This window comes from Echiichthys vipera, assembly GCF_963691815.1.
Source record: "Echiichthys vipera genome assembly, chromosome: 8".
Classification (NCBI taxonomy): domain Eukaryota; kingdom Metazoa; phylum Chordata; class Actinopteri; order Perciformes; family Trachinidae; genus Echiichthys; species Echiichthys vipera.
In genome coordinates this window covers 27,647,552-27,674,903 of record NC_139833.1, presented here as the reverse complement: position 1 = coordinate 27,674,903, position 27,352 = coordinate 27,647,552, and the positions used below count along the sequence as shown (strand labels likewise).

The 27,352-nt window shown below is 40.3% G+C and overlaps 1 protein-coding gene across 1 annotated transcript in view; it reads left to right on the top strand.

Annotated features, from left to right (window-relative positions):
- The window catches only part of rspo2 (R-spondin 2), a gene marked incomplete at its 3' end in the record, with an annotated part of 64,448 nt that overhangs the window by 1,600 nt on the left and 35,496 nt on the right, over window positions 1-27,352 (top strand). Inside the window, exon 2 of the mRNA XM_083918639.1 lies at window positions 25,842-26,033. Coding sequence (XP_083774765.1) covers window positions 25,842-26,033 — 192 coding nt within the window. The remainder of the gene's footprint in view (window positions 1-25,841; window positions 26,034-27,352) is intronic.

The following is a 27,352-nucleotide window of genomic DNA, read 5'->3' as shown; positions in this document are numbered from 1 at the left end:
ATGCTTGAATATTTTTCTAGCCCTCAAGGTTCCTGTGACAGCTTTATACACAGCCTGTCTGGCATGCACAGGGAGCTATCCAAACCGTTCAGGAGTGTTGAGACCCAGGCGCGTTAGAAACTCAATTTGGCCACACTGCGGTCCCCAGGCGTATATGTTTTATGGGTAACAAAACACATCCTGCATAATTTAACAACGGTCTTTTTCATTTTTACATGCATGAAAAAGTTTTGCCATTACTTTGCGTATGCAGCCACATGACCAAGTGAGGTGTAAGGGATGGGGATGCCATTATAATTTCGAGAAGAGAAACAGTGATTGCTTATGACTCAAGCTCGCTGAAATGTATGAGTAGAGGCAAGATTGGGATCTTTGTGCGGTTTCTGGGCTGATCTTGTCTTGCTCACTCACTGCATGGCATGACCCAACCTCCCATTTAGCTGTGGTGATTGTGCATTTTTTTTTTCTCATGTAAAACAGACGACAAAATATATTAAATTTACACCTCTTTACCCCCTATCATGCGCACTATAAGCAGGGAATGTGCCAATGAGCCCTACTATGATATCATAGCCAGACACAAGGGTATTACTTTTCATTTTTATTCTCTGGCTAATGATGCCACCTGCTGACTACATAAAATCAGGCTTGAGTACTATTGCTGCCTAAAGGAACAGAGACACACCGTGGGCCCCTAAGATGTTTAAACAGGTAATGAATAGGTAATAGCAGTCAAGAGTGGTGAAAAGTTGCTATGTGATACCGTTAACCCTTCCAGGTCTACCAAGAAATCCCAAATTTGAATTCTCAGCATGTTTCGTGCTGATGGCAGTCGGCAACAATGGTGTGTGTGGTGACTTTTTGATGCCAAAATACATAGAAAATAGTTGCAATTTGCGGCTGAATATGCCTTATCTCCAACAAAGAATTGACTTTGGGGTTTTATTGTGTTGATAATACAGCAAAAGGATCGGGTGAATTAGAAATGCCCTTTTTGTTTGCATGGATTCAAAAAATGATGCATCTTTGGATGCAGATACGTAATTCAAACACAGTGGCCTCTCTTTAAGCCCTGGAAATTAGGCCTCAGTGTGCTGAAAGCTCACACCAAGTCCCAGGTTTGTGGGTGTAAGTGTTAATGTTGGAACTCGGTACTTCAGCGCAATATAATACGTTGATTAAGTGCCTAACGGGTAGGAGAGGGAACACTCCTACATTCCAGCCTTGTCACTCTTGCCTTTGGAAAAAGTGAAAAAGATGGCACGTCTGTTTACAAGGCTTTCTCACATGATGCCACTGTAGCCACTGTAATCCAGGAGATGCAAGCCCCTTTTTATTCCTTTAAACAGAAAAGTGATCCGAGATTTGACAGTGTGGAGGAGGTTGGGCTGGTTGAGGAGAGGTGGGGGCTTTTTAGGGGATGAGGAAGGCATATTTAAGCAGATCAGCTGGAAACGTCTGAATGTGAACAGCATCACCTGAGAGGGATTACAGCGAGCCGAGTCTTGACCTGAGCCTGAGCTCCGGCGTCAAGGAACAGAGCTCTGTCTTTTCTCTCCCAGGCCCTATCAGCCAAGCCTCCATAAGTGTAAATCTGTGTGTGTGTGTGTGTGTGTGTGTGTGTTTGTGTGTGTGTGTGTGTGTGTGTGTGTGTGTGTGTGTGTGTGTGTGTGTGTGTGTGTGTGTGTGTGTGTGTGTGTGTGTGTGTGTGTGTGTGTGTGTGTGTGTGTGTGTGTGTGTGTGTATGTGTGTGAGAAAAAGAGTACAGGGAGATACACAGACACCCTGCAGGTGCATGTTCCTGATGCTCTAATCAAGACATCAAGTCCAGAACAACGTATATATTCCCCTCACCCACCCCCAACTCCTTGACCAATCACGTCTACGGTCTGTCTTGGGGATTATCATGGCCATTAAGGACAATGATTCACTTATGTGTGTATTGATAAATCACATTAGTCTGACCCAGCCTCCGAACTCTGTCGAAAGACTAGCTCCTTGTTTGACCTACTAACCCATGCATGTCGATCCTGGCCTGTAGCACAGCTCCTTCTCCGAGTCACAGCAGTATCAGATGAAGCTGGTGAAAGGCTCCTCAGTGCGCTCATGCCATGCTACACTGCCGAAAACCCCAGCAGAGCAAAAAAACATGCAGTGGCATGAACTTTCTACTGGAGAGAGAGACACAGAGAAAGATTCTTTTGGGCACCACGTGACAAAGGGGGCATGATCTATTTCACTTTTTCTTTGTTTTCTCTTGACAGAAAAACGTATATTCTAAACAAATCCTTATCCCATGTTTTTATATAGCAGGTTTGTGAATTGAAAGAGTCAAGGGGGTGTGAGACGGGATTTATATTCATCTATCAACCCTTTGGGTGTTGCTCCATGTTTCAGTGTTTCATATGGATGAGAATTCTTGTTTTGTAACACTTCTGCACACTTCCATCTATCAAAGTGAAGAAACATTCATTGTGAGCAGATCTTTTTCCGGGGTAATACACAAGGGGATCTTCACTTCCACCCTCAATCATTGTCATCTGAGGATCACATATGCTGGCAAAGCTAAATGCCAAACAGATGGTTTTATTTCAGGCTGCATTTTACCACACTGTAAAACTTCACTTTTTTCGGAAACGTGAAATAAAATGAACTTGTATAAAATCGTAATATACACACCCTATTTCCTCATGGTGATTGGAAACTCCAGACTAGCAGACAAAAAATGCTGTGTCCCTCCAGAGCGCAAGGGTGATTTTGTAACCCTCACCTATGCCTGTTCCCTCAGTTACGCACTCCCCTGAGGCAATTACACCTTAATACGTTTCCTTATAAAGCTACTAAATATGAGCAGCCAATTTGGTCCGATTCTCTCAAGTTTATTGGGCCGTAAAAATTCTAATGTGGGAATCATTTCTAAGTGCCACACATAAAACAACAACACAAAAGGAGCATTTTTTGAAAAAATGACTCATACAAGGGCTTCACAGGTAGGAGTGCTGCCCAGAGCCGGAGATGGAGCCCCTCAGGCATACACTGAAATGCACTTCCAGACTACTTACCTCTCACATTACTAATACACACCTCTAAAAGAATTCAGTGAAGAGCTGTTTAGAGGTAATGCCGTGGGGATAATAGGCATCCATTGTGTTTTCCCCCCAATTTCCTATTTGCTGTTTACAAAACAAGATAACAAAATCAAACTTGAACTTGGACATTCTGGAACAAAATAAGCAACTTATAACTCCTATTAAATAGGCCATGAATATGATTTCTCACTTGCCATTAAAGAGCCGATTTAGGGAACCACGAGCCTTTGGAAGGATGCTTAATGTCTAATGTTTCTGGAAAGCTCTGCATCTGCTCTTGTTTGCCAATTCAGTATGTTCCTTGCCGACTGGTACCTACTTTGCATCGATCTGCAAGGCCTGTAACTCAAGGAGATCCCATGAGAAAATACAGTTTGCAGAAACAAACACACACTGAATCTAGTTCGGCGATAAATGCTGTTTGCATCAATGCCTGTTTGAATGGCTGCTGCTCCAACAACAGCGGGACATCAGACTCTGATCACTACCCCTGTGCCCACCCCTTAACACTCGACAGATGGACAATACTCCCCCCCCCTCCCTGCTTTTATGAGACCTCTAATTATGCTTAAACGCCACATCAAAATAAAGCTCAGCATGCAATGCCTTTGGAATGAAGAGGAAGTGCGCCGGTCAGATGCAATAAAGAGTCTCTCTGTGGAGCTTGCCTGTAATTTGGCGGCCCAAGTATGGACATGGAGAGGTAAAGGTAAAGGTGGGGGCAGCTGCACCTTTACTGACTGTCTGACGTGTCCATCTGTGGAGTGACAGCAGACCTGTAGCATTGATATACTTCAGTATTTGAATGCTTGATAACATAACAAGTACCTGAGTTTTCTCACAATTTTCAGTGTGATAATGAAGAAGTGTAAGATAAACCCAGTACACTTTAAAAGACATGCAACTATGTGACAGGATACTTTAGCCCCACCCTTGATGTATCTGAGCCAGGGACTGTAGGCAGCCTCTGTTATGGTTTTTGTTATGGTTTTGGCTGAGGTTCGGTTAATGATGGTAATTGGGCACCACTAGACTAAATGAAGACTTGCCTGTGGAATTAGGCTTGGACTAGTTGGGACAAGAGCTTTGGATGCTACAGTGGGTAAGGTTTACACTGGATTTTTTGTTTTCTTGAGCATGGGGCTGAGTTTAGGCTGGCTTGTTCCTCTATCTCCTAGCTCTCAATCCCTGTGGTGTGAGGAGGGGAAGGCCTCATTGCTCATGCGGAGTGCAGAAGCACCCGGTGTGTTTTTAATCAGGAACAAGGCTGGGAATCATTACTTGGTCTCGATGTTGAGCTCATTGTCTCTCTGACTCCCTCTGCAGAAAGAGAGGAAGACAGAGAGTAAGGGGGGTGGGGGGTGAGAAGAGAGAGGGCAATGTAGCGTGCTTGTCAGATGTAAAGAGGTCTTAGAGGGTCATCCCCTGAAGATTTATGTGGTCAGAATAGAAGGAGCAAAGTGATGGGAACAGAGGATGTACAGAGGGTTAGAGGAGTGATTGAGTGAGACATCCATCCATCTGTTATCAGAGAAAAGCAATAAGATTGCAGATCAATCATGTAATGGAAGCTAGTGGCTCATGGTACAATGGTGTCACAATGAATTTGAAACATAGGCTTCAGACCTCTCAAAATAAGTTAATTAGGCTTATTTTGGAGCTCCCCATGAAAACCCATCTTGATCATTTCACTTTGAGAGGGTTGGATGGTTAAAGGTAGAGATGTAAAGTGTATCTCAGATGCAGCTGTGCACGGTTCATAGGATTGTTTATGGGGAAGTGCAAAATTATTTCAGAAATGATTTCAACAGAGTAAATTAAGTTCACAGGTATTCCACTAGGGGTAGCTTAATAGAATTTGCACCAACAGGATTTAGACGAATTTGGGCAAAGAGTCTTTTCTTTATGCTGGGACTACCTTTCTGGTTCACTGAAGTCAGTCAGAAGCATAAGCAGTTTCAAACAGGTTTTGAAAAATGGCTTGGACGCCAATCTTAGGTATTTTATATTTATGATGTTTATGTGTGACTTGTATGTAAATTTATAAATTATTTGAATGATTGATGTGGGATCTGCCACAACTCTGCCATCATCGTCATGCCCCATAGGGACCGCAATGGAAATAAGCCTTTGGGCTCTATTGTGTTATTAATGTCTATTTATGTATTTTAATGTATGAGTGTTGTTTCATATTTTATATCATTAATGATCAAAATCAATCAATCAATCAATCAATCAACCAATCAACCAATCAATCAGTTACCGTCTGTAATATTTTGCCTCAAAGCAGAAGAGTGTATCGCTTGTTCCGCAAGAGTTGTCCAAGCTCACAGCCCAATAACTGTTGAACTTCTTGATGAGCTGTGTCTGTGATAAGAAAGTGCCTCTGTCTGTCTTATAGCTAACTTGCTAGCATCCTAGATGTCAAGCAGTAAACACATTGGCCCAGCCGCAGGTAGCAGTGCTTCATTCCCAGTCGAGATAGCGACGCTGGTATTGTTTTCACCTTATGAGCCTGTGTGTGTCATCATGGCAAAACATTTTCCTGGAGTCACTTACTGTATTGGGAACTACCACAGATGCCTCTGTCCGTCTGTGTGTCCAGGTATGTCACCGTGATAGTATCGCAACCGTGCAAGATGCAGTCACGAAACATTACAGGTGTGTAGTTGAGATCAAAATGAAGGCCGAGCTCAAAGGTCGGTGTGGTCCGAGCAAGGGGGCCAGATGAATGGGGGGAGGAAGTAAGGAAGGAGCCGTTGCTCCGCCACTTTTCGTCCCGGGCCCTATTTGCCGTTGTGGTTGGTTCGATCCCATTGCGAGATTGTTTCTTGTGTTACAGATGGTTAAACCAGCATCAACTGATTTCTTGGCCACTTGGGGGTAGAAACAAGCTAAAAACAACATTGACATATTATCATCTCATAAAGTAGATATGTCTATTATGACTTTTAAAAAATATATATATATATTTGATCAGAATTTCTGCTTTATTGGATAGTGATAGCTTGGAGACAGACAGGGAAAGTAGGAGAGAGAAAGGGGAGAACAGGCAGCATATTAAACATAGATATTTGATCCATTGTCAAGCTGAAAATATGTGTTAAGAAGTAAAGGGTGCAATTGTTAGGATCTGCAAATTGTACCAAAGAAGGTTGGATTTTTACAGCCTGAGTACAGCCAGACTAAATGGCGTCCTTACTGACACCTCTCACAATCAGCCTTTAATGGGTGGATCCAACTTCTTGTCAGTCCAATTACAGCTTGTAATTTGCTTCCAGGGTTGTTGCTGTTGGGTTGCATAAGTGAAATACAACTGGGTGACAAATTGAAGGAAAATCCTGTATACATAGGTGATGAATCCAAAAATGCAAATACTTCCATGTAGGGCAGTGGTGTCACTGAATGGTTTCAAGCCCTATTATATAACTTTTATTTAAACACAAAGTCAACTTGAGATTAAAACCTTTTTTGAAAGTGAGACCTAGCCGAGACAGGGTCACATATCAGCAGGACAGCATAACAACAACAGATTATAACAGCAACAATAGGTACAACAAAATACATTACAAAATACAAAAAAACCCTCCAACTAAAGTAAGTAAGAAAGTGTACTGTAACTGTAACACAAGGTAAGGGATGACTATCCTACCTTGCTGTATGAGGTGCAATGATGGGTCCTGAAGCTAGAATTGGTGACACACCTCAGGGCTGTTTTGACAATTTATCAGGACCCTTCGGCGTCATTTGTCAATGCCCTGGGTAGCCCTGCGCGTAAAACACATGCCGCTCCCGTTCGCAGTACTGGGTAACCCTATGCATCAAAAGCATGATACCTTCTGTTCGGTGGGTTAAAGTCTGGTGTTTGTTTGACCCATCCACCACCCCGATCTACATCCTTACATGGAGTTTGGTCTTTTAGAATGCGGATGGGTTTACAGTTGAAAGTCTTTGGCTTGTGCGTTTGGCACAACCGCACAAGGGTGCCTTGTGCGGTTGTGCCAAACGCCAAGGCACATGACAAAACGATGGAATGTGATTCTCTGGGAATGTAAATGGGCTGGTGATGCAGGGGTTCAAATTTGGAAAAGGTGGACAGTGAGGCAAACTTGTAAATAGTATAACCAAAATCAATTAGAGTCAGATAAGAGCCGGCAACCAAGTATTTTCAACAAAACAGGACTTATGTATGAATTTCGATTCATTAGTGAGATAGTTGATGTGTGTTTTTTTGTCCAACTAAATTCCTAAGTAGTTGAAATTGTCAACGGACTGAAAAGAGACACCATAAAGAGTATCGATTGAGAGGGTTGGAATCTTTGTTTGCCAGTGGAGAAAAAAAGTTGTAGGTTTGCTTGATTTTAAGTCCAATTTCAGATCAGATAGGGCATGATGCAGGGTGTTAAAGTCAGTCTGCAGAATTCAAAAGGCCTTCTCTGTGGTGGGGGCACAGGAGTACATGCTTGTGTCATCTGCATACAGATGGTACTAGCAGATTTGAACTTTGCAAATGTTGATACAAACTAATAAAAAAATACTTGTTTTGGTTGTAGCTGTGGAACCTTATGAACAATGATTGGGTCGGACATGACATTTTCATATTTTACAATCTGTGAGCAATTAGTCAGATAGCTGTGGAACCACTTTGCTGCTTTGCATCCAATGCCAGCACTCAGCAGGGTCTTAATGAGTAATGTGTGATCCACAGGATTGAAAGCCTTTGTAAGATCTATAAACAGCCACACATATGTGAGTTTGTTGTCTATAGCCTCTTTGATATCATCCATGACTGTCAAAGTGATGGTTACAGTGCTATGCCTTGATCGGGAACCAGATAACATATAATTTAAGACATTATATGATTCCATCTATAATTTCAGATGGGTATAGCAACTAAGGATTATAAAGTGGACAGAAAGATTAGAAATTGGTCCGTAATTATTCATATTGGATCAGTTGACAGCTTTAAATCGGGTTGTAACATATGCTTGATTCCAAGTAAGTGGAACCTGATTAAAGTCAAAAGAAACGCTAAAAAGTTGGGTAATGGGCTCTGCAATCACCAATCAGCAGTGTTTAATAGTTAGGGATCCAGACCATCAGTGCGTATTAAAAACATCAGGGACTTAGAAGGTTTCAAAATTGCTGGTCAACAATAAGACCTGCCTCCTCAAAATAAACATTTAACATACTGTTTTGTTCTGCAATACTTTGATTGTTTTCCAGATTTTTGAATGGTTAACAAAACAGCCCTTTGTCAAGGTAAGGTAATAATTTAATTTAGAGTTCCGAATGGATAAAGCACACTGATTTCTCAAAATTCTGAAGTGGTGCCAATCTTCAACACTATTGGTCTTTCTAGGGACCATTGTGGTTTTTTTTTGACTGGTTGAGCTGGAATGGGAGTTCTTTAAAACACCAAGGATTGCCTCTGTTCTTGATTCTGAACTTTTTGAAAGGAGTGTGTCTGTTTGCAGCCAATAAAAAGTGTTGCTGAAAAGAGGGAACAGCCTCGTCCACAGTAGGAATCAGTGCATTTTGATCCCAGTTTAGTTCTTCCAGGTCATGTTGTTCTGAGAAATGTTTTAAACAGTCTTAAACAGAGAAACCATCTGATTTAAGTGTTTTTGGCGTTTCTCACACAATCAGTTACACAGTGATCACTACTGTCATTAGAAAACACACCTATTTCTATGTACTTGTGAGCCCTGTTCTGACAAAGTGTCACTGTTCACTTTAGAAGTGTTGTTGTTTTCAATTTAATGAGATGCAGGCCAACTTGAATTTGTGAGATTAATCGCTAAGGCAATGTTTACTCAGTCTGCAGCATTTTGTCTGCCAGGTGGTGCTCGTCACTGCCGTTTATGCTGCGTGCACTTCAACTAGGAAATCGGGAACTTCCAACTTCTGAGTCAGGCTTGTAGTAAGAGCAGAACTGTAATAGGAACATGTGTGTGTGTGTGTGTGTGTATTGATTTAAGAGGGTAACATATAGGGGATGGACTGGAAGTAGAGAGGTGATTGTGTTTACATAAAGTTAACAAAGGAGCAAAAAAGAAAAAAAAAAGCCAACACACATAGTGACCGTGAACGTGACAAGATGGAGGCTCTGAAAGAACAGGCTCACCTGCAGTTACAGCTTACCACCAAAGAGGTCGCTAGAAACAACATATCTTCATTCTTGCGGAGCACAGCTTTAAATTCAACACTGTAATATAGTGCATGTCTCATCCAGTTGTTGTTTATCTTGTTGTACTGTATGTGTTGACTTAAGCTCATGTATATTCTGGCTGCACACCACACAGGTTTGGGACACAGATACACCCACCCCTCTCTCTCTCTCTCTCTCTCTCTCTCACACACATACACGCACACGCACACGCACACGCACACACACACACACACACACACACACACACACACACACACACACACAAACACACACAGTATAAAGAGATATGGAAGTCTATTTGTAATCTGCATTATAATGTTGATGCAGCACATTTTTATGTTGCGCTTTGTCAAAGAGGACATCAATTGTGGTGAGTGCTTTTGACTTTTCTTTCTCCATCAGGGTTTCTCACAAATATTGTTTTAGAGTCTGGGCAATGAAAGATGGCTACGGTGAAGACAAATGCTTGAAAGAAAAGTAGAAAAGTTTTTTAAAAAGTCCATTAACATTTCCCAGATTCCATCACTCTTCCCCCCCTCTAGTTATGCACTTGTATTACATCTTGCCTATCCTTAACTGGATATTATTTTATTTGGACTGGGGCCAGGTCTCAGGCGCAGCGGCCTTAGCTGTGTAAACAGCTGTCACCAGCAGGAGTATAACTAATAGGTATCTGTAGACAGGGGTCACACGTAGTTTACATGTTTACCAGCTAATGACTTTAGAGATGGTACTGCCAAGGTGCAGTAATGGGCAGCAGTGAAGTGTGATGGACAATGTGGGGCTGGTTATCATCATCAGCGAGGACACACATGCATAATGCATATGAAGAGAAAAGAAAAAGAGCTTACATAACTTTAAAAGTTGAAGGTATATTCTGCAGAATAAGAGATTACATCAGAGACATTTTTCCTGACTGTTTCGATAAGAGGAGACAATTCCTGTGGTTGAGTTATTGCATAGCTCTTTGCTACATCCAACGCTTTAGAACATTGTTGTAACAGCAGCCCATACATGACAACCGAACTCGCTGCTCATTTGTAGCAGTAAGCATTGTGGCGTGTAAGCACAAGACAGGTACAGTTCCATGCAACTGTTACTTGGATGAAATGATACACTTTGCATCCTCATGCCACCCAGAGATTTTGGAAGCATCTGGTTCTTCATCCAAAAGTTACTTTTATCGCAAAATCTAACACCTTAGTCAGATTCTAGCTCACCTGCATACAAGAGCTTACTTTTTTTGTTTTGTGGCAGCAGATGACATTTCCACACCCAGAAGCAACCATAGTATCTCTACAGAAAGAAAATAACCTTCCCACCACAGTCATCATTTTCATTTTGCTTTATTAACTCCATTTTTGGCCTGTGGAGGCCACTCATACTTGAAAGTATTTATTCCAAGACTCCCTCAAAGAGTACTGCAGGAAAAAAAAGTGTACTCCTGAGGGTTGACTGTTGCCTTTTAAAGCCAACACAAGCCGGTCCCCTTTAAGAAGCCCAGGCAATGCCAGCCATTCACGTGCAGTTTTGGGTGATGTGAGAACACAGGGCCAGATGTGATCCAAACACCTGCTCGAGCAGTTGGTGGCCTCCCTCAACTGGATACAGCAAATCAAACGGTATATCACAGGACTGTGAAACACCTCAGATGAACTTCTCTCTAAAGTGTTGTGTGCCTTTGTGCCTGTAATTTAGGGATAACCCTGAAGTTCATTAAAAGTCAACTAGTTCAACATATTGGCTGGTGACAGCTTGAGTAGACAAAATCAGCATTAGTCCAATATTTAACCCTCTAACCACCATACCACCTTGAAACCTTATATTAGGGGATAATTTGAGTTTCAGATACTTTGTTTTCTAATTTCTAATGACTTTGAAAGAATACCGATAACAAAAATAATTACACTGCAACAGCATTTGGTTACAGTTTTAGGTTAAAATGCCTACTTTTAATTTTACTTTTAATTCCCAGGAAATGATTGTTTCTATTTACTAGTTTTCATTCTATCTGAGCATGTCTTTCCCTTGGTGCCAGCATTCATGTTGTCAACTATATTACAGTCTAATGTATTATTTAGTCTTTAGACAAAAATGTAAGTTTCTTTTAGTCACATAATGCATAGTTTTAGTGGACAATAAGTCCAAATCTTTTTGGTCCAGTTTTATTTGACATTACATTTTACAACATTTAGTCTTTACTTTTGCTCAAAATGTTTGCATTCTTAATTTTTGTCAGATTATTATTTATTCCTGTCTCCTCTGTGTCAAATGTCCTTATTAGCCTTTATTTGGACTGGTCAATCTGGTCTGGCCAAAACCCATAATCTGTCATTTTAATCAAACTTAATTCACATAGGATTTTATCTTATTATTTTATCATGAAAACATCAGGTTGAATGATTAAGAATTCAGCTTTACAGTTACGCCGAGTCCTCCTGACTGTGCCCATTAGTGATGTGGTCAGTCCCCCTGGCCTGTTCCATGCCAGGAAACGCCATTTGAGATAGCTGTGTTGTAATCGGGGTGGAAACACTAGAGTTTTAGAGTTGCAGGGCTTATACACACTGTACAGTGCCAGAAATACGTTGTTGATCACGAAAAGGGAAAAAAAAATGTATTCACAATTGCCATAAATTGGGAGAAATACTGGAAAATTGTGATTCTGGGAGGAACCGGGAGAGGGCAATGAAAAATGTGAGTCTATCGGGAAATTCAGGAGGGCTGTAAGTATGCTAACCGCAATAATTAAATAATGATGTGGCCATTCCTCTAGTAGGAAACAGGCTTGAGTTAGGCGAGAAAACAAGTTAAGTTGTCTTATTTTCCCGTGAGAGACCTAATGTAGATATTGGATCCAGCCCAGCTTTTTGGGGGGAGAAAATTTAGTCTTTGATGTTTAGGGTTTTGTTTTTTTTTTGTTTTTTTTTTGTGGCAGGCACCATGTGTGAAAGTGAGACCATGTCTTTGCCATCTGTCCCCTGTGGTGCACTCCACTTTTGACCCTGGCGATCACCTCACATCTCCCTGTTGGGCTCGGCGGGCGAGGAGGGGTGTGAGGTTGTATCTTGTTAAAGGGTTAATGAGGTAGAACTTTGTAGCAGGCGTCCTGCTTATGATTGGTATGAAGGGAGTCAGCATAGGCTATTTTTTGGTAGCAAGTTTTTTTTCTTTCCCTTTTTTATTGTTTTCTCTCCACCTTTAATGTTAGGAGCTTTGTAACTTGCATATACCACATGTCAGTCAAACAGTATATCTTCTTCCAATTTCCATTCTGTTGATGGAACTGGAGTTTGTTTAGGTAGCACTCTTTTGCTCATGATAACTACCTGGTTCTTCTATTTATTCCAAGCACATAAGACAAGTAAATCTCAGCACTTCTTGAGTCAGAGGATTTTTGTCCTCATGAAAGAACCAACTGCCGTCAAGCTAAATCATGTGAGTTCTAGTGATCAGCCGTCAGCGGTTTCAATGTAACAAAGTGCATTTACTCAAGCACTGTACTAAAGTACAATTTTGTGAGACTTTCCTTTTCTTTTACTTTATATTAGTGGAAGTATACTTTTACTTATAATTCACTGGAAAATCTTGTAGCTTTTACGCCATTACATTCATTTAACAGTCAGAGTTACTGTTTTAGTTACTTTTAGGGATGTAACAGTTCACTGAACTCACGATTCAATTCTCAGTACAATTTTACCATGATTTTGTTTTTACAAAATGAGATTGAAGCCAAATAATGAGTGAAAAAGATCCCTTTCTTATCTACAAAATGTATTTTCTCTTATCTTTTCTTTATTCAATACATCCATGATCTTCGCCCTCAGTTGCCGCCACCATCATGGCACCGCCGTCTACTGATGGGGAGGGACGCAAACTAGCGAAGTCAAAAGTAGATAGCTCTATATACTGTTTAAAAAGGGTATCATGATTCATTTTTGATGTGACTGATATGACCTCATATTTTTGTATCACAGATTTACTGTCTTGCAGAGTATCGTTACATTCCTAGTTACTTTATTGATGAATGTTTTCCAAACAAAACATTAATTTACTGGTAGTTCAAAATAGGTCCTCTTCGACCAACTACAACATTATACAAGTAGGTTATAATAATGAAACTCTTATTTACCTCTCTTTTCTGTTGCATAGTTCTAGTTTTGAAACTTCTGCTGATAGGACTTTAGCACTTTTAACTGCAGTATTACTACTTAAGCATAGAATATGAATATGACTACTGCACATTTTTCAGCAGTATTGGAAAATAATAAAGGATGGGATATGCTTAGAGTAATAGTTTGACATTTTTATTTTTATTTTATACCACCCTTGTATTTGTCCCTTAAAGCCAGCAGTGGATTAGCTTAGAACAAAGATAGGGAATGGAGCTTGAGAAGTGCTGGAGAGCGGACTTTGTTACATTCAGAGAGGGTAAAATTAAGTATTCTTATCTATTAAACATAAAAAAAAACAATATTGGTTTTAACTTCACTGACACATTACCTTACTATTTAACAGCTTTTTCTAATTTTACTATTCATTCCTGTCAATCAGTGACAGGGAGTAATAATATACAGTTTTTAATCCTAATATTTGATAGTCTTTTAGTTTACAATGTGTTTTTGTGTGACAAATGAAAGATGAGTATCTCCCATCTGGCTTTGCAGCTACAGTATGTTGTGCTTCCTGGCAAGCATGGCAAATCCTTATCCAACTCTTCTGTTTCTCAGATGTGTGCTGGAAGTCAGGATGAGTTTAGTCGAGGTGATGACAAATTGGGAAGGGAGAGTGAACATGGGTAAGGGTTGGAGAGGCAGAGCAATGCTACATGGGGTGCAAATATGCCAAGCATGCCTGCTAGTTTTACTGATCTTCGCCTGTGATGTCCTCGTTCTCATGCCGCACTGAAGGAAACTCACGGCCAGGTTCCAGTCAGCAGCATGTGTGTGTGTGTGTGTGTGTGTGTGTGTGGGTGTCTGTGTGTGAGTGAGTGAGTGAATTACTAGACTTCCAGCACGTTGAGCTACAGGTGTGAAAATTAGGTGTGAGGTTTATGTGTGATAAATTACCAACATGTGGGCTAATCGGAGCCACTCCACCTTTTCCTCCACCCACATTTTTTTCTTTTCCCTTTTCTTCTTTCTGTTGGGGGAAAACACATTTCTCCCACAGCTTGAGTGGATTTGAAGGAGTGTAAATATTGAAATATTCAATGGTCCTAATTTTTGGGGCGTATTTATTACTTCCTACCACTTGTACTAGCACTAGTATGTATTTCATTGGTTACTTTCAACTTGGGTACTTGGGAAAAATAGGGTGTTACAGATTTATATTATATATAAAAATTACGCATTATAATCTTTACATCCAGCTGTGCTATCTTTCCTCTTTCATATGAAGTGAGGCGAGCTTTCCCCACAGGATTTCTTGGGATGAAAATTGAAATATTTCAAAAACTTCACAATAAAGTAAAACATTTCAGCTAATCCTAAGAGAAACAATAAAACCTTTAATTATGATATCTTGTAAATGCAAAAAAGAAGTCAGTAGAACATAAAAACCTTTAGACCAAGAGCAGCATAAAAGTCTAGATGGGTAAAAACTGCTTGTCACCGAGGGTCATTTTAACACTTTTTCATGTATGAAAATGTATGCTTTAATGCTTTAATCTTTGTCATGTTGGGATTCCGGATTTATTTGATAATTTAAATTTCCTAAAAAAGACAAACAAAAAAAAAGGCCTAAGGCCAATGGGTTTTTGCCATACATTTACTAAAACGCCATGATTTATCAAATCCAATCCTCAGAAATCCTTCAGATGTCATCATTTTACTTCTCAAGAACAATTTGTCAAGTTTCATATTGATTCAATTTGCAAATGATAAGTCCTTAGTTTATCCATAGTTATATGGTCTGTAGCTATATTTCTTGGAACACGCCAAGAACCATTTGCAGCTATATTGTAATGCTAAATCACATTTATTAGATCTTGTTGCATTCATGGAACAACACTGTAGGTATGGTGCGAGTTGAGTCTAAAGTTACTAGGGCGTTTGACAAGAACATCAACCTTTTTCTTAGGGAAACTGAATAAAGATAGGCTAGAGAGGAAGAGCTTGCAAGAAACATAAACCACATGCTCAGTTTCTACTGCCTGCCCAGAGAACGATAAAGTCCATCCCTGTGAGTCATTGATAAACCCCGATAGTATTTCCAATCCTGAGTGTCATAAAGTCCTTTTGCACCTGCACTGATCAACCACGGCATACAGTATGAAGTGAGTATCACTGTCAAGGGAATCAGAGACAGAGGCCGAGTAATGACCTGTGCCACTCAGCATGAAGTGCCAGGTTGATTTGCAAAGGAAAAGTACGACAAAAATGGCGATAAGAGATACATTTTGGGGGTTTAGTCTTTTAGCATGTGTAGAGGTTAAAGGAAAATTCCACTAAATGTGTGATGTTTCATGCATTATATTGTAATGGAGTGTTGCGATTTACACTATTTTTTGGTGTAACCACTTATTAGCTGTTCCGTTATTCTATAAAATTCATCACCAAAAATAAAGTGGACCCATAAATCCAGCATCACCAGTAGTTATTTTTGAAAGTCTTAAAACTGTTTCAGAATGGATTTTTCCTTCACTGTTGAGAGGTTTGCATTGTTTTAGTGCATTGTTTAAGCTATGTTGACATTGCCTGTGAACAGATATTCCGTTGTTTTCAAGGCCTGACTGAACTGTAAAACATTTTATGGGACCGCAACCCCACAGTGAAGAAGCAATGCTTTTACTTGACCACCACATCAATGATATTCTCTCAGTTTTTCCTGCTGTGTGACTGTGGGGCTTTCCATGGCAATATGTCTGCTATGGTCAAGGGTGCTAGTGTCGCATGTCATCAGTGTGGCAAAAAGTGGCAAAAGACTGCAGCACATATGAGAAGAGGTTAGCTAGCTCATCTTTTATTTCTCATTTTCCTCATACAAGAATTACGAGGTCACTTTCATATCAGGAGATCCAGATGTGGTATTTGACCCAGAACATGCGATTTAAGTCATAATCCATCATAAAGATGTTAATAAGGAAGCAAACTAGCCAAGGGTCTTCATATAGAGTTGGAGAGAGTGCAGGGGTGAGAGCCATGATGAGTTCAGATGGACAGATGGATGAAAGGTGTGGAGAGCATTTCCAGATTGACTTAGAAACACTGTCAGTGTCTCTATCTGACTGGCTGCAGGTTCAGAAACATAAGACAGAGATTGTCAATACACAACATACAGGTGCATTTCTCTCTCTCTCTCTCTCTAGTTTTGTTTACTAAGCAGTTAAAATTAATTACATTTTAATAAGATAGAAAAATAGATTTAAAGTAAGACTGAGTTGGTGGCTTCGACCAAAATCATCCGCTTGAAGTGAGACTACGTATGTAGCCTTCGTTTTGAGAGAATATTCAACCCGCAGTAGAATGCACCATTGCTCAGTTCAATACAGAGTTTGGCTGTGGCTGGCTTAAGGTGGCTATGTTAGCTAATGTTTGCAAACTTTAAGTCTAATAATGCTGAGTCAGTTCCTTGAATATTGCTTTTTTCCTACTTTTGTTACAATAGCTTAGCATTTTAGCTAGTAACAGTAATACTTACTAATGCTAAATAGTAGTGTAGCTACAATGAAAAAGATATTAAGAAATTAAAAAGATAGACTTATTTCATTTCTTGTTGAGAGTAAGATGAGAAGATCGATAATGCCCTCACATCTGTATGGAAGAATGTAGCTGGATACAGCAGCCAGTTAGCTTAGCTTAGCATAACGACTGGAAAACATTGTGGCTGTCCAAATTGAGAACATAATCTGCCTACCAGCATTTCCGATTCTCACTGATTAATAGATCATATCTTGACTGTTTAATCTGCACAAAAACCTACATTTAAAAGTGAGTTCACCATTTCACTGGCAGAGACTCCAGGATGTTCTTGAGAATGGTCGGTGTTCTTATTGAACTCGAACTGAGCAAAAGAGCAAATTAACATATTTCTCAAAATGTCAAAGTATTCCTTTGACAACAAGCACTTTGTATGATGGTGATGTGATCATCCAATGAGTCAAAGTTGCTTTTCTCACCTGCAAATGTGTCTCAACCTGTTGAATCACACCAAAGTAAATTACCTTGAGCTTCTGTTTTATTGTGCACTAAAAACTACAGCTTTAAATTGGCCCCCATTTTCCAGCTGCCTGTTTTACACATTCACTATATAAACCACCACCCTTTCAAGTGAAGGTTCAAATCTCTGTGCTGCTTGCCTCGCCCGGTGGATCTGTGTCACAGGAACACTTTGGCCGAGCTAATATGTCTGACAGCAAATGTGTTTGCTCAGTCTCATGCTGCAAAATCATTATGAGCAGCAGGACTGTCCTAAATTATAAACATGTGCTTACAGTATGATCTGTTAAAGTAAACTGGGGGAAAAAACGTAGATCTTAAAACCTGACTATTTCCAGCTGGAAACGAGTCCGAGGCAAGTCCAACATATTTTCTGCTAAATTGGAACAGAAATGTGCCTTCAGCACACAGGCCCAAAGTACCCCCCTCTTACCCCTTCTGTTTTTTCTCTACAATTTTTGAACTAAGTGCAACTTCCAGTTCCATGACAAATAAAGTCACGGGCCTGAAAAGCAGGCAGTTTCGTGTCATTTTCCATGTACCAGCTTTTAACGAGCTCGAACAATGTTGAGACATTATAACAACTGGTGAACTCTGAGCGCGAGGGTTGACACCGTTGGCTCTCCTGCCCTTTACAGCTCCACAGTGAATGCCAGGATGGTTAGGTGGTTTGAACAGAGATCCAGAAAGCGCCTGTTGCTTCTTACGGTTCCGCCTGCCGCCTTTCAGCCAGTGGCTGCAGTGCTGCTATGTCCCATATCTGCCCCTTTTTCTTTCCCATGCTTTCTCTTTTTCCTCTAAAGTGGAGCAGCAGTAAGATTATACCATCATTTAGGGGGAACAAGGGAGGTGGACAATAAACAGTAATTGACTCAGTGCCACGAGAAAAGCGTATAATTCTGTTGGTGGATGTGATGCTTTCCACATGAGAGCACAAATCTGCTGCTGCTATGCAAATCCAAAATTTGAGGTTTGCCATCGCTGCCTCTTCATATGCCATTTATAGTTAGTATCTAGATAAGTAAATAACTTTTTTGTTATGTTACTTGATGAACTTTCTCATATAGACTATACTGTAAGTACCTTTTCCAAACAATGGACCTTATGGCTGCTGGTTAGTTGCATTCACAGGGTGTATTATTAGACTTACATACCAGGGGCCCTAAGAGAAATGGAGGAGAACTGTGAGAATAGAAACAGTTCTTTTAATATAAGCTCTTGTCTGACCTTGGCTGGGTTTGGATTTCACCGTTGGGTTATGGTATTGCCTCAAGTGTGCTGCATTTTCAGATCAACTTAGTAGTTAATGAAAAGGCTCATCTTGTCCAGTCTGTATCTTGTGCTATCACTTTCCATTTAGTGTGGTTTAAAAGGATACGAGACAAGATAAACAAGGGTCTACTCAGAATAAACCGCCTCACAAGTGTGTTTTGTACCTCTGTGCCCAATGTCATCAATGGCTAATGAGGATAAATTTCAGTTTATGTCCAATACTTAACAATGACCCAGTGTACTCTTTATGAGGTTTTACAGGGGAAAGAAATCAATAATGCCTGTAGAAGACGTGGTAGCAGGTTGGGGAAATGATGATGGGGTCTGGTCTTAAAGAAAATATCTTCTGTGCTCAGTTCTAAAAGTCTATGATTGCAGTGAGCAGCTGATGTGAGAGAGAGGCATGTAACCACTATTGAGCTTTTTTAGCTTGTCCACAAAAAACATCTCATAGCAACATGTACATGAATATGAATGTTTTGGCAGTATTTAATCCCAGTTTGTCCAAATAGCATGTAACAAAAGGAAACGGTGCCAAACTTTTATTAAAAATTAGACACAGTCAAGTTTGTATTGTCCACCTAGGGAGGATGGCTACAATAAAGTATGTTTATATTATACTATATATCTAATACAATTATGGATTTTCTGTATGTTATTCTTCATCACTATAATAAAATTGTCAAATTGAAAGAGCTGAAAATGATTCCAATGTATCATTTTCAAGCAGCTCTGGCTGTTTTTATCAAAGTCAGCTTACAAGAGCCCTCATCAGTGAAACCCTACGTAAGAATGTCTTCTTGTTCTCAATGTTAAATTCGAGGCTCTAAAAGAAACACAAAAATTATGTGCAATTTGCCTTGTTAGGGTTTCGGGTTGCAAAATGTTGGAATGGGTCAATGTGAATGATTTCATGGGTAACGGTAGGTGAGTGGAAGGCAGGAAGTGAGCCGGCCGCTGGTGGAACCCCCTGTATATGTGAAGGTTTTTGGCAGCCTTGAGCGCAGTCTGTCACGCTTGCTTTGGACTCATAAAAACGTACCTGAGACAGAGTTTGGGTTTCTGCTGGATCTCACTCCGGCCTTAATTGCTCTTGAGCTGCTTCAGAGCAAACCTCCCAGTAAGCCTACGGCTCTAGAATGAAAGTGCTACGTTCCAAACATGCCGTCATTCTTCATGTTGTAGGCCCGACTGTTTCGCATGAATGAAAAAAACAAACTTCACCTGAACATGGTAGATACTTATCAATGAAAAGCCATCTCACTCTATAATGTTGATTTTATGGTCATAATTGTATGTTTTTATTGTATTTTGCAATAGTTTCAAAGATGATGATGACCAAACAAATGATTGGACTTATATTTTAAGTATAATAGTGTAATAGTTTGACATTTGGGGAAGAACACTTTTTCTTCACGAGTTAGATTATGTTTCTACATATGATGCTGAAGCTAGCAGCTAGTTAACTTAGCATAAATATTAGAAACAGGGGAAACAGCTTGGCTATGTTTAACTGTAACAAGATCGGCCTACCAGCATCCCTAAAGCTTATAAAATACCACATTTTATATACATTTTTTAATTGAGAACAATTTGGTATCCATACGGATGTAGGCTTTTGGCTAACATATATCTGCTCTCTATCTCTGCAAGAAAGCCAAATGTACGTCCCAAAATGTTGAAAAATGTTTGGAAATGCAAATTAACAATGGGATTCCCTCTGAGCTTTAGATACATTTTTTTTTCTGTTACACAAAGACATCTTTAGTCTGGCTGTCACACTATATTGTTGTATTGTTGTAAGCGAGAGGATCTATCAAGGATCCTTCATGTGGTTCATGGACAAGAACAGCAGCTTTGTAGCAGCCCTCTGCCCATAGACATGACACATTGAGACATTTATTAAGTCTTTGTGTCAAAAAGTTCTTAGAGAGGCTTCTTTAGTGATTTTGTAAATGTAATACTTGAGGCTTAGAGGGATCTTCAGTTAGCTGTCAGAAGTGGGAACTGTGGATTTTTTTGTTTCACGTAATATGTATTCTGTGGTTGAAACAGTATCAGTTTATTGTGTGCAGGGAGTGGCACATTTAATGGGGTGTACACTCCTCTCCTGTTTAAAAAAAACACATATAGTAAACCCTGTATCCGTAATCTCACAATGATCACCTTCTATGTGACTTTTCTGTACAGCTGGGTCATTTCGGTTTCATGATGATTGACAGAAGATTCAAGGCATTACATGATTTGTGGGGAAAGAGGATGCCATAGAGGGCAATCGAGCATGTGTCAAAACACGGTTATCATTCGAATGGACTGGGCTTGAATGTGTCAACTGTTTGAGAACATGAGAAAGACACACTTTGCAAAATAAAAACCACATCCATAACTCAGAACACATCCCCTAGCACACTAAATATTATGTTCCTGCCAAATTAGGTTAAGCTGCAATGATCTATAGAGACTTGAGAACTAACACTTAACCCATTCCCCTTTGATTTGCTCTTCTTTAGTACCACTTAAAAACATGGCTGCTGGCTTTGGCGAGCTGTTTTCAATTTGCATGCCAATAAAGCATGCTGAGATAAAGATTTTTACACCCGAGCCTCTTCTAAATACTTTTTTCAACAGTTTCAGTTCTGCTGTAAAGGAGTTACTCTTATATTTCTTCCAGTCTCCAAAATCAGGTTCATGTGAACGAGTGTTTTCTTTATGAAAGGCTGTAACCTGCTGTCGACAGATTGATGTAAAGTGCGCTAGACATTATCCCGGTAGTGTAGGACGTGAGTTGGACAGGGCTGCTCCAGACGTTGTGAATTGTGGCCTCCTTCCTGACATACCTGTGGCCTGAACCTCCAAACCTTTCCACAGACACACACACAAGCTGATCTCCCAAGATCAGCACCAAACAAGTTTCTCTGCCCTGTACACAGCCTTTCCTCCCCCCTTTTCCCAATTGTACACTAATTTCAGGATGTGGGATCTGCTGCATTCAAACGGCGTGTGATTATGTTGTCCTCAATCAGCGTGCAATGCGAGATTAGCAACCATCAAAACAAATGCTTGACAACAAAGAGTGTGCAGGACTTTTGAGCCAAAGTCATGTAGATACTTTTCAGTGATGATATTTTCTCTGCTGATTGACTAGCCAGGGATCTAAAATGTTGAATTTATTTTTCTATTATCGTTAGCATAGTATTGTTAGCACTCTGTCAATAGTTATAGAGTTGAGCCCGCTCATAACAGGCTAGAGGAATAAGCTTTCCAGTTTCAGTTCCTTACTCTTGCCAAGTTGGCCTTCTCTTTCTGTCAGTATTGTGCTCAAGTTTGGCGAGGCGGAGGGAGTAAATGTGACCAAGTTAATGTGAATGTCAGTTTGCTGTAAACACACCCAGACTGTATATTCTACCGAAATATATGGTTAAGAATGAGGTTTGGTCTAATGTTGCAGTTTAGTCTCATTAAAACAGTATGAAATACGAGCTATATTTGATAAATTCTGTTTCTGCTGAAACACTTTAAAAAGTGACATGTACTATATTTTTAGTGTGTTTTAATACAAGTGTTTTAGTTGTTATATTATTTAATTTAGTATGTGTGGAAAAAATAACGTAAAAAAAAAACATAAAACAAGATATAAATGCCTGTACATTATTTGAGTAATTGCTGCAAGGGATATTATTTAATTTATTTCATGTATTGTACTTAAACCAGTTGTAAAGTTGATAAATAGCATATGTGTCCACCAAGTAGAGTTGACTTTGACTCAAGAAGTTGTACTGAATTAAGAGACAACCTGCATTGGCACAAGTGAAATAAGAAACAATAATATCTTAGACATTGGATTGACAGTTGAACACAAGACAAAATTTTCCATCTAAGATTTGGAAGAGCCTATTCTCGGTTTTCTCCTTTATGTCTTTCCGAGCGTTTGCTGACTGGAGATGAACAATCACCAGTTTGCGTGATGAATAGGCTTGGCGTGAACATCCAGGAGCTGCTGTATCAATGGGGTGTCGCTGTAAAACTCATCCCTATAGACCATCAGAGACACATTCTGATTAGCACTTAATCTTACTTCTATCCACCCCGGCTTCAGGAGAATGAGTGTAGTTTGGCAGAGCCGGCATATCTCTCCTAAGACCGTCTCTCAGCACACCAAAAAAAAAAGAAATGAAAGAAGATAAGTCTGACATTCGCTGACTGATTTTCATGATTACAAACTGATGCTTGCACTGGGCCCACTTAGCGCTCACTTTTGTCTGGGTGAATCTGTTAGGAGAAATCTAATATGCGGATCCACGGCCAGTAATGCAGGCATGCTCTGCTCTGTCTCTCAGGGTTTGTCCAGTTTACTGCACAGTGTTTTATTAAGCGTTGTGGTAGGTCGCTCAGTTTGAGCGGCATTGTTACCCGGTCCCTGCTTGTGATATTTAAGACTTGGCTTAGATCAACTGAAGTGTCTTTCGTTCGGAGAGATTGGATTCGCCCAAGGACATTTTCCTGTAAACGGGACGCTAAGGAGTTTACATTGAAAGTCACTTATTGTGGAATAGACTGTCTTGTTACTGGCTCCTTTGTCTTCCGCAGGCAACTCGAGCTGAGGCCAGAGCCACTGCGGTTTTGGGGGCTTTCATCGGCTGTCTCGACACAATCGTTCAGGAGGCCAGCTCTGACCAGAATTAATGCAATATTCACATTCATAACCAATCAGCATTCAAATGTCGAGAGGGGAGCCAGAGTTTGCATGAATGACAAATTGTTGAATTGGACGTATTTACTATGAATTAAAGAATATCCTGCTGATATATCTATTATGGTTGTCTCGGTTTTATTCTTGTATTCTACTGGTCAGCCCTCCCACAGTTGAATCTGTTGTCTCGAGTTCACCCTGTCCTTGTCATTGGGTGAAGCTAGAGTCATCCACACATGAGGGATGAAACCACGATCAAAAGAAATTTTGCTTTTCCCTTACTAGTGCAGAAGTAAGAGCCTTCTGAACCGCCATGTTAGATGCATCTTCCAATACGGCTGTAGCAAAAGCTAACCAAAGCACTGACCTCATATTTAAACATGGCTACATTCTTTTAGGCCCTCTACACATGATGAGCTGTAGGAGCATACAGCGTAGCATTACTGTACCCTAACCCTAACTGTAATTGGGTTAACGTCACCATCATAAATCAAGTACCAGGAAACTGCAAGGAAATTTGAAAAACAAAACGAGCCTAGCAAAGACTGTTTGTGACTTGAATACATCACATTTAAATTTAACACAAAGAGCTGGCTATGAAAAGAAAACGCTGTTGCCATGGAGAGGGGTGAGACATCTGGATCATTCAAATTCAGACTGCTTGCATTTGAAAAAGAGGGTTAAAATAAAAAAAATAAACAGTTTTGTCATGGCTGCACACCTGGGGTCCGTTTCACAAAGCAGGTTCAACAAACTCTGAGTCTAACCCTGAACTCTGAGTTGATTTACTCTGAGATAGGAAACTCTGAGTTTTTAGTTCCAGAACAGCAGATTTGCGTTAGGTTGATCAACTCAGAGTAGTTTGACCTGGAGTTAAGTGCGTGCACCACAAGTAAAAAAAGACAGCATCAATGGAGCCCTGATTCGACGAGTCACCATGGCAACGGGGAAGGGGAGGGCTACGCTACAACTGCAACTGTAAATATTAATGCGCTCATACGGAGATTTTGAGCATTTTTTTCGCCGAAAGTGAAACACCGCTGCAGCAGCAAAAGAGAGGGAGACTGTGCGGGAGGACATTGCTGCTCGGGTCAGTGCGTAAGTTTCAATGTAGTCCTGTTGCAATCACAGTAATATCACAGGGGGAACTGCTTGAGTGGTAGCCTATTAATTTATTTAATTTAGGTGCATTCTCACATGGGAGAAGCGCACTTGGCAGCAGCTTAAGATGAAACATAAAAACATTGCTCAAAAAGGTAAAACATCAGCACAATCTCATGGTGACGCCTCATTTTGAGCATGTTTTACATTGTAAAGTGTCTGTTTTATATGTTGTATAAAAAACTCCCCTTTGCAAAAGAACGCAGCGCAACACACAATATCTGCTGGGATGTGAGAGCATGACTTTGGTTGTTAATGTTGGAAATGTAAGGACGGATGAGGTTGTGTATGTAAATGATGGACTGTGACATAAAACGGTGTTGTGCCGTAATCAGAACCCCTGCCGTGAAATGCACCCCCTCGCATTATAGATGATATTCTGGATCAGAAGGCTATATAGGAGTAGTTTTTATACCGGTAACCCAATTAAAATCACACACTTTTGAACCTATGAATTGCAAGAAAAGCTGGGATTATATTTAGGAAACGCTAAGTCAAATACATTCAACTTGTTCAAAAGATCCATTTCATTCATTTTGTAATTATGGCTGCAGTATATTAAGGACGTCTGATCATCTCCCGACGAATATTTAATTCTCTGGGCAGTAATGCTGCACCTTCATCCACGGGATCGTTATCAAAAGGACATGCCATGGTAGTGAAATAGAAGCCACCTAACATAACTTCTAATGTAGGCCTACTGACTGATTTTTGCAATGATTTTCTGAAAAAACAGACGGAACTATACTAAGCCAAAACTCGCCCGCTGACTGAATGAATGAGGAAATCAAACACCGTGTGTGGCTGAAAGAGGGCGGAGACAGAGAGAAACTCAAGGTTTTCTGAGAAAAACCTGGTCCCGACCAGGTTAGTTTCAGAGAGCATGTTACCATGGTAACTGACCGAGAGGTTAAGTTACCTCTCTTTGTGGAACAGGCTAGAGTTACCCCTCTGTCTCTGGTTTGAGTTACCTCCCTTTGTGAAACGGAAAACTCAGAGTTTCCCTCATTTCAGGGTTAACAGACTCAGAGTTTTCACTAAACCTGCTTTGTGAAACGGACCCCAGGCTAATTGTTGCATTAAGCTGGTATTCTTAATGGATTGTTTCAGGAAGTTCCAAAAATTGTTGGAGGAAGTATAGAGTCAACATCAGTAAAGTGCGTTTGGGGAGGGGATTACTGATACAGTACTGTTGGACCATTCAACAAGCACTTTGGTTAAAGCATATTGACACCTCTGCATATTTACTTACTGTACATCTTGTTAATTACCTTTGCTGTTTTCTCTCGTTTGTCCAGCAGCCAGCTATGGAGTGTACCCCATCTGTAAAGGCTGCTCGGTGTGCTCCAGGGACAATGGATGTGTAAACTGCCAACCCAAACTCTTCCTGTTTTTGCGGAGGGAGAGGATGAGGCAGTACGGGGAGTGTCTTCATGACTGTCCAGCCGGATACTACGGCATGCGCAGCCCTGAACTCAACATGTGCTCCAGTAAGTCCTCTCAAGTTTAACCCACCCAGCCTCCATTGCACTCCACCCACACCCCTAAATCTCCCACATTGCTGACTCTCCCCTCGTATTCCAAACATCCCCACCACCCCATTTTCCCCCAGAAATATACACACTTTTCCCACAAGACATGATTTATTGTCAATTATCTAGAGGAGACACACATACCTCGCAATTTGAACGGCTCATCTGTTCACACAGGTGGATGTAAGTAGTGAAGCGACGTCTTTGCAGTGTCTCCCTCAGGAGTTAACAGTTTACTCCAGCTAGGATGATCGCTGTTTCTCATTTCTCTTAAACACATCCTTTACACTTACGATACCAAACATCCTACAGTCACGCTTATGTTTGAAGGCACGACATCCAGGTGCAAATTCAACCAAGATGCACTGAAGATTCAGCCAAATCTACTCCAGAGACCCGTCACATTAAAAGCAACACGTAAAAACCAGCCCTTTTGGCCATGTCATTGAATGTCATCTGAAGGACAAATATGATTACATATCCGCATTTTAGTATTAAACTAAATTCTTTTGTCGACTGTCTACAAGGGTCATAGATTGAAACTTTAAACAGAATGTAATTTCTTTCTGCAGTACTACAGTTTTTCACTTTGAACAGAAAGCCAGTCAGAACTCAAGTGTCCAGATCCTCCACCAACAATTGTGTATTCACTGAAGTTTGATATGGAAAAACAATTGAAGCATTAAGTGCAGCAAAGCATTAACTGCTAAGATAAGTAGTGTATTCATGAGAAAGGCAAACGTGATCTAATTCTAAACTTGGCTCACTTTTAATTATTATTTCAGCGATAAACCATTATTACACATTCTGCCAATAGTCTCATACTGTACATGTTACTCTTGTGGCCCACAGTAAAAGTAGTAAATGTTATTTTTTACCATGCATTTTTGTAGAAAAAAATGTTTTGGTTTAATAACTTCTCACTCGAATAGCTCACACACTGTTAATTATGTTTTACTATTACAAAAAACTCCAAACGAAAACAGTGAAAAAACCCATATGCTCTCATGATTCTGGTTAAAGAAAAACATATTTTATATATATATATATAACATAATAAAATCCAATTAATGAAATGTCTCCCTCGACTCCTCATGTAGCACCCTGATCTCATAACCTTATTTTAACATTAAATATACTTAAAGAGAGAGAGACTTTATAGCTTAACACAGAGCCCAAGGTGTTGGCTGTGTGTTTCATATGAAAACAGAGAGAAACTTGAACTAATTTGGTTCCCAGAGCCACACTCCTGACAGCTAGCCCCAGTGGAGGGTGTC